The sequence below is a fragment of the Myotis davidii genome, unplaced genomic scaffold, assembly GCF_000327345.1.
Source record: "Myotis davidii unplaced genomic scaffold, ASM32734v1 scaffold1577, whole genome shotgun sequence".
NCBI lineage: Eukaryota > Metazoa > Chordata > Mammalia > Chiroptera > Vespertilionidae > Myotis > Myotis davidii.
The window spans coordinates 386,785-394,593 of NW_006288857.1; the positions used below are offsets into that span (position 1 = coordinate 386,785).

General features: G+C 51.7%; 1 protein-coding gene and 1 long non-coding RNA gene across 2 annotated transcripts in view; both read right to left on the bottom strand.

The window, feature by feature from the left end:
• LOC107182693 lies at positions 1 to 2,124 on the bottom strand. Its single transcript, XR_001513407.1, has 2 exons — positions 1,233 to 2,124; positions 1 to 231 (listed from the first exon to the last, which is right to left on the bottom strand). It is a non-coding gene; the product is annotated as an uncharacterized LOC107182693 (long non-coding RNA).
• Positions 2,125 to 2,853: 729 nt separating this feature from the next.
• ZNF574 (zinc finger protein 574) overlaps positions 2,854 to 7,809 on the bottom strand; it is a 10,806-nt gene continuing 5,850 nt past the window's right edge. Inside the window, exon 2 of the mRNA XM_006761072.2 lies at positions 2,854 to 5,796. Within this exon, the coding sequence (XP_006761135.1) occupies positions 3,104 to 5,796 (2,693 nt within the window). The 3' untranslated portion in view covers positions 2,854 to 3,103. The remainder of the gene's footprint in view (positions 5,797 to 7,809) is intronic.

Genomic DNA, 7,809 nt, shown 5'->3' on the forward strand with positions numbered 1-7,809 from the left:
GGTGAAACAAAGTACACACCCCCCCTTTTTTTTTCAGCACTACACTCAAATTTTTGTGCCCATACTAAATCATTTGAAAGTAACAACAGCTTTCAGGGTAGTCCAAGGACTGATCACCAAGACTTCACCACTGAAAACCAGGAACGGTATCACAGCTGGGTTTTCTCACTGCCATCAGGTCTCCTTGTCACTGTTTCATCCTCTGATGTATGGCACTCAGGTGTTGGGATTCTGCAAATTCAATAGTGAGGGATGGGGAAGAGGAGAAAGGAAGAGTGGGAGGGTTTCGATCACTCAGATTTAAAAAATATCAGCACTGCATTGTTTTGGCAAGATTGAGAGATAAGTCAGTAGGGATAGGGGAATGGAATGTTGGAATGGAGATTCAGAATACTCTGAGGATGCCTGCAAGGTGGTATGGTCAGAACCATACAACCCAAAAGTTCCTTGTCACTCAGGTCATCAATCCTGTGACAGCAGACACCACACCTGAGAGCACTCTGGAACTGAACTAGCAACTACCTGTAGCCCTGTGAATGTGCTTAATCACTCCACATGCCCTCTCCTGTACAGTCATACTTGGGCCTCCTCTTGTCAAGAACACATTGGGCACTAGAGAACCACTATTCTGTCCCCTTAACAGTTCTGCTTATTAGCTTCCATATCCAACTATAAATTGGCAATACAAAGCTATTAGAGGGGTCTGCAAGTCACCTGCATCAGAACTGTTGTGTTCAGAACATGGGTTCCAAGGTCACACACATACATGCTTGCTGGATCCAAAGCTCTGGGGGAACCGCCTAACACACAAAGTTTGGGAAGCTTTGCCTGTCCAACTCAATCCCCAGCATCCAACAAGGGTTTGATTAGTGCCACCTTTTCTGACAGTGGTTAATTGAGGACTGTGGAAATTTCAGCAGGGTGATGGTAAATGATGAGTCTTGTTCATAAATTTGTTTGCACACATAACTTTTCCTCAGGGTGTGAGTCCAAAATTTCCTAAAAAGGAACCACGATAGAGGTAGGGTGGTCACCCACTGTCACAGAGCCTCCTTTCTCTGCTCAAAACATCTTTATCTTAGGGTCAACCACACCTTGAGTTTTTCAGTCTGATGTTTAGCTGGGTTTGCAAGCACAAATCTTGATTGTTCTCAGTACTGATTTGATATGACTGTCAGGATAGGATGTTACAGGTTTTTGTGAGAAGAGGCAGTTTAAGGACAAATCTTTACCTGGTGATTAAGGCAGGGGAGCATGCTGGGCTGACGTGGCTGGAATCCTTTCTGCAGGGTATAAAGTTACTGAAAGAGGTGCCTAGGATTAACACTCTGTGAAAACTGCTTCACAGATCACTTGCTCTTCATTAGGAGCTGTCAAGATACCAAATGGGTGAGTGATTTTTCTTTTTTAAAATGATAACAGTAAGCATAATGTAGCAAAACCTATTAATGGTGTTAGACCTAGTTTCTACCCTGGCCCCACCACTTGTGTGGCCTTGGTCTCTTCCCTCACTGAGCCCTCATTTTCTCACCAGAGCCACAGGCTAACCCAGTCTGTCTTAAAGCCCCAGTGCCTAGAGGGGAACAGGACTGCTAAAGGGAGTCCAGAGTAATGTGGAAGCCCAAGTGGTCATCAGAGACTGAGTGGGCAGCTCTTGGGCCTCCCTTTTCCCTGGTTTCAGTACAAACAGCTTCCCTCTTATTTCTCGTTTTTTAGTGTTCCAAATAAGAATTCTAATAAAAAGGCTGGAGTAATCTTTGAAGTTCGGGGGGGGGGGGCCACTTGTTTTCCTTGGGATTTGCCTCTTAAAAACAAGACTGCATTGTAACTGAGCATTCCCATGGCCACACACTCACCATCTCCTTTGCCCACCAAGTATGTAGAAGGCAGCAGAGTATAAAGCATATGGTGATTCAACCAAATGAAATTAAACTTTAATTCAAGTTCTGCCCTTGATTATTTCTCTGGGTTAAATGATCTTGGGCAAGTCACCTCCCTTGCCCGAGGATTCCTTCCCTGCATAATGTTTTCCTCACAGGATCAGTCTGAAAATTATTCCAAACAGCCCTGGCCGGTGTAGCTCAACTGGTTGGAGCATCATCCCGTACACCAAAAGGTTGTGGATTTGATCCCTGGTGGGGCGCATTCGGGAGGCAACCGATGTCTCTCTCTCTCTCTGAAATCAGTAAAAACATATCCTTGTGTGAGGATTAAAAAAAAATTATTCCAAAAAATGTAAGGTAGTACTTGAGACAAACTATTCAAACATCAGTCAGCCACACCACCCATCCCTCTTCCAACAAACACCTATTAGCCGAGTCAGACTCCAACTTCAGGTGGGTATCAAGTCACCTCTTCTGAAGCTTCCTTCCCCAGCCAACCCTTAGAATCTTCAAGTCCACAGCTGGGTCTGGTCCTAGGAGCCACCCTCCCCTACTGCCGGGAATATCATGCCTTTTCCAGACTTGCATATGCCCATAGGGATCCAGTGAGAAAATAGATGGCCCCGGGGAAGCCAACACGATACATCAGGCCAGGAAGTGGGAAACAGCAGTGGTGAGAATCTGATTTCCCCAAATATTCCTACCATCAGTAAAAACAGCTTCAGGCTTTTCTATGAAACTGTGGGGACCTCTAGTGGCAAGAGCACCATGCTGCCTCCATCTAGAACCAGAGTGAAGTCCTACTCCCCAGATGCCATACCATAACCTTGGAATTCAGGTCCTCTTCAATTTAACAAATATTTACTGAGCTCCTACTACTAGCCAGGCCATTCTAGATTCTGGGAACACAGCCATGAAAAGTATCTGGGCTCATGGTTCCCAAATTCCACCCCGCACAGCCGAAAGCACATAATGTCCAAATCAGTTTTTATTGACTATTTCACTTTGGGGCCACCAGTGCTAACAAGTGGAAGGGTGAGGGGCACTTTTATGCATATTAGGGACCCCAGAACACTCCTCATAAGAGAATAAATCCAGTTACAGAATTTACATTAGCAGTTGGGAAGGGTGAAGGGGCACTGTACAGAAATTTAAGGGGATGTTGGAGGGGGTTCTTCAGCAACAGGGCATGGTGCTTCTGAAGAGGGAAGCTGGCAGGGTCAGCCACTGATCTGGACTCCCTCGGCCTCAGCCAGAGGGTAGATCTCAATGGCTTCCACCAAAGGCAGCGCCTCCACTGCAGTCTCCATCACTGCCAGGCCAACAGCAGCCTCTGCCTCTGCTAGCTGCTGCCGCACAGCTGCCTGATGCTGCTGCTGGTGGGTCTTGCGGTGTTTCCATAGGTTGGAGAAGGAACGGTAGCTCTTGCCACAGTCGGGGCAGGAATAGGGCCTTTCACCCGTGTGAATGCGGCGATGTTCTGCCAGGCGCATGGAGATGGCAAAGGCCTTGCCACACACTTCACAGGCAAAGGGCCGCTCACCTGTGTGCAGGCGCCGGTGGTCCTTCAGATGGGTACTCTGACGGAAGGCCTTGCCACAGTCTGGACATGGGTATGGCCGCTCTCCTGTGTGTATGCGCCGGTGCACCTGCAGTGATGTCTCTGTGCTAAACAGCTTTTTGCATTCGCTGCACTCTAAGCCCCGGCGTCGGGCAGGGGCCGCAGGGGCTGCAGCAGCAGTGCCTGCAAGGGTTGCTGGGGGGGCAACTTGTGTGCGAGTTGCCCGCGGGGCCCTGGGGACTGGGGGCTCCTTAGCCAGGACCTCTCCAGGCCCAGCAGCTGCGTGGGCCGCCTCATGTGCTTGTAGCCGAGCAGCTGAGCCCACTTTCTTGCCACAGGTGCCACACTCAAAGCGCCGTGGGCCCTGGGCAGCAGCAGCTGCACAGCGATGCTCACGGAGCCGCAGTGAGGAAGGGAAGGCGGCCCCACAGGATGAGCAGCGGTGGGGCTGGCGCCCAGCATGGGCCACAAGCTGGTGCACCTCCAGCAGCCGGCGCAGCAGGAAGGAGCGGGGGCACTCGCGACACTTGTAGGGGTACTCGCCAGTGTGGTGGTAGCGGTGCATGAGCAAGCGGTAGGGGCGGTGAAAACGCACTCCGCACTCTTGGCAGCGGTAGGGGAAGTGTTGGGCATGCACCAGGCGGTGCTGCCTCAGTGTAGAGCTTTGGGTGAAAGCTTTGCCACAGTCCCCACACCGGTAGGGCCGCTCCCCTGTGTGCGTGAGCCGGTGGCGGGCTAAGTTGGCAGGCGAGTTGAAAGGTTTAGAGCAGTCTGGGCAGGGGAAGGGCCGTTCGCCCGTGTGTGTGCGCAGGTGGTTGCGCACATGAGACTTCTTCTTGAACATCTTGCCACAAATGCCACACTTGTGGCGCCGTTCTAGCCTGTGCACAAAACGTTGGTGCCGGGTGAGCTGTAATGCCTTGCCAAATTCACGGCTGCATAGGAGGCAGCGGTAGGTACCTGGGGCAGCGGGTTCTGCTGAGCTCTCCTCAGACACTGGCGGCTCCGGAGCCTCTGGCTCTCCAGTCTCTGCTGAAGCTGGCTCAGGGAAACCAATGACAGGCTCCTCTGGTAGGACTGGTGTTGTGGGTAGAGGAACACCTCCCACCCCATGGGTACGCCGGTGATAAAGGAACTTGGTGAGGTTGACAAAGTTCTTTCCACATGGACATGAATGCAGAGGATTTGGGGTGTGAGCTCGCCGGTGGGCCAGAAGGAGTGCCTCTGTGCCAAAGGCAAGGCCACAGTCCACACACAGGAAGTGAGACTCGCTACTGTGATCTCCAAGGTGCTGGTCTAGACTGGAAGGGCTGGGAAAGACACGACTGCACAGGGGGCACTTAAAGACACCTTCCCGGTGACTCCGCAGGTGCTGCTGTAGCTGGTGAGGTGAAAGAAAGAGCTGATCACAGGCTGAGCAAAAGAGCTCCTGGGTGGCTGTCCCACCTGGCTCTCCACTGTTGTTCCTCCGGGCCTTGCGCCCCCGCCGATCGCGCCCAATGGCTTCACCGTTGCGCAGTTCGTAACTGTGGTCAGAGGATGGCAGGGGATCAGGCGGAGTCACAGGCACCTCTGCAGGTGATGGGGCCAGGGTCTCCTGCTGCAAGGCAGGCTCCTCAGACTCTGGGGCAGGAACAGGGAAGTGGGTGGCTTGGTGCTCCAGAAAGTCAGCTGGCGACTGGAAGAGCTGGGAGCACTCAGAGCACTTGTAGAGGAGCAGTTCCACCTCAGTCACCACCTCAGTAGTGGTGGCAGCAGCAGAAGGGACAGCTGCCCCTTCCCCACCCTCTTCTGCTTTGCGGTATGAGTGTTCCACGGCCACACGGGCCTGGCCCATGGGGGATCCTAGGACAACTGGGGCTGGAGGCTTGGTGGGAGTGGCCCGGAGGTGCGTCTGCCGGTGGTTCAGCCAGAGCTCCTGGCTGGCGAAGAGCGCCTTGCAATCAACACACTCATAGTGGATGGTACTGGAGCTCAGGGGGGGCACCTTGGGTGGCGATTCAGTTGGCACTACCTCCTGAGGTGCCATCATTTTTAGGTGCAACTCCTGGTGCTCCAGGAGCTGGCTAGGGGACATCAGCAGTTGACCACATTCCAGGCACTGGTACTGGCTCTCCTGCACCACAGTCTGATAGAGGCCTGTGCCAGAAGCTGCCTCTGTGGCCACAGTGACTCCAGGGTCAGCCACACCCACCAGCTCAAAGTGCTGCTGGGGCACATGGGAATTCTGGTGCATGAGCACCTCCTCCAGGGATCCATAGAGCTGGTTGCACTCAGAGCAGACAAAGCGATGCTCAATGTACAGGACCGTCTCCTCTGACTCTTCAGTCATGGCGGCAGCAAGGCCCTGGGCTGGGAAAGGGGAGATTTTGTGGCAAATCACAACTAAGCCACTGCTTCTTCAGTCCTTCTCAGGAATGATTCTTTCCCTTTACCATCCCCCCACCTAGATCTATATCCCCTTATAACTTCTTGCTTCCATTTTCCACTCCCACCTCTCTTCCTAACAATCTTTCTTCTCCCAACACACAAGGGCACCAAGCACAAAAATCTTCCCAGCAGTCCATTCCTGGTGAATCAACTAGAATCAAACTCCACCCACCCAATCCCTGTAACCTGTCCAATCCCTCATTCTCCAATGCCTCAAAGCTGGCCCAAGGCCCCACCCATCACACAGGAACCCTTGTCCTCTCTACTCAGACCTCCTTCCACTGACTCCTCTCCCTACCAACTCACTATCCATTTCCACTCCCAGGGGAGTCCACAAAGGGTTTAACCACCCACTTCTTCCAGTCTTGCTCTTCCTCTGCTCACTCCCCGAGACTCTGAACCTCTTTTTACACCTAGATCGCTCAAACTTCCCCATGCCCCACACCTTTAAGCACCCTCGCATTGCGCAACTCCTCTCCTTTACACACAACCCTTGCTATCCACACTCTCTCCCTCTGGTGCCCACGATCTTCACATCAAACTATCCCTTTCTCCAATCAACTTTTTTCACATCGGCGTACTTAGATTTTCCTACTTAACCACTTCCCCACGATACCCAGGTCTTCTTTAAATAAAGGCCCTCTCCCCGAAACCTGACCCCTTATCCAAAATACCCAGACCCATCTTCACAAATACCTAACCCATTTTTCATAACTAGACCCTTCCCACCACCCTAACTTGTATCTCCAGGGTACCCAGACACTCTTCACATCAATCACCTTTTCTATGCACTGAGAACTCATCTGCAATTCTAATTTCCCTCTGGGATACCCAAATCCCCCTTTCACATTGATTTAGACCTCTTGTCTTCATTTACAAGCACCCTAACTCATTCAGGGGTTCCCAGACCCCCTTTCACATTATTAACCTTACGTATTCTTTGCAAAAAGACCCCCTCCCACCATAACTCATTCCAGGGATCTAAGGCCCCCTCTTCATATCAACTGAATTCCCCTTATTTGCAGAAAGATCCCGCACACACACTAACCCAATTCAGGGATATCTAATAGCTTGACCTCCTTTCACACATAGACCCTTCCACTGCCCAAGTCCCCTTTCAGGATACACAGAACCTTTCTTCTTATGCAGAACTCCCCTCGACACCCACTTTAACAATGACAGAGAAGAGCCAGATCCCCCTTCCTCACATCCAGATTCTCTCACAAGCCAGTATTAAATACTCTGGGGATACCCAGACCCCCAACTTCTTATCAACTTAACAGGTCATTCTCATTCCAGTGATACCCAGACACCCTCCATGACCCCAGAACACATCTCTCTCAACACCCTAAACTCCTCCAATTTCCACTCTTCACCTTGACCTAATTGCCTATACTTTTCCAAAGGACTACCTCCCTCCTTCTAGGGGCACCCAGACATCCTTCTCAAATAACAACACTTTTTTTCAGAGACCCCTCTCAACCCATTCCAAGGGTATCCAACCCTCCGTCACTTTGGTTTAACTCCCCTTCACATTAATATAACCCCATTCTTCACACCTGGGACTCTCCCTCAGCTCTAAATCTGCCCTCTGGGGATGTCCGTTTCCTACATCTTTTCAGGTCAAGACCCTTCTCACTGGCCTAATTTTTCCAAGTGTAACTAAATCTTCTCTTTAAGTTAATTATCTCTTTTTCTCATGTCCTAAACCTCCCCGGGCACCCACGTAACTTCTAAGCGCCCACCCCTTTTCGGTTTTGGACTGCCCCACGCCAAGCCCCTCGCTCCGATACGCCCTGGAGTCCCTCCTGAAGACACACAGGACCCTCCCAGGCCTCCTGGACCCTCCTCACTCAGCCCCGTTACTCGACTCTAGACCCTTTCCATCCACCGCCCCAGCCCGGCCCCCGCCCGGGTGCCCACAGGCCCCGCCGG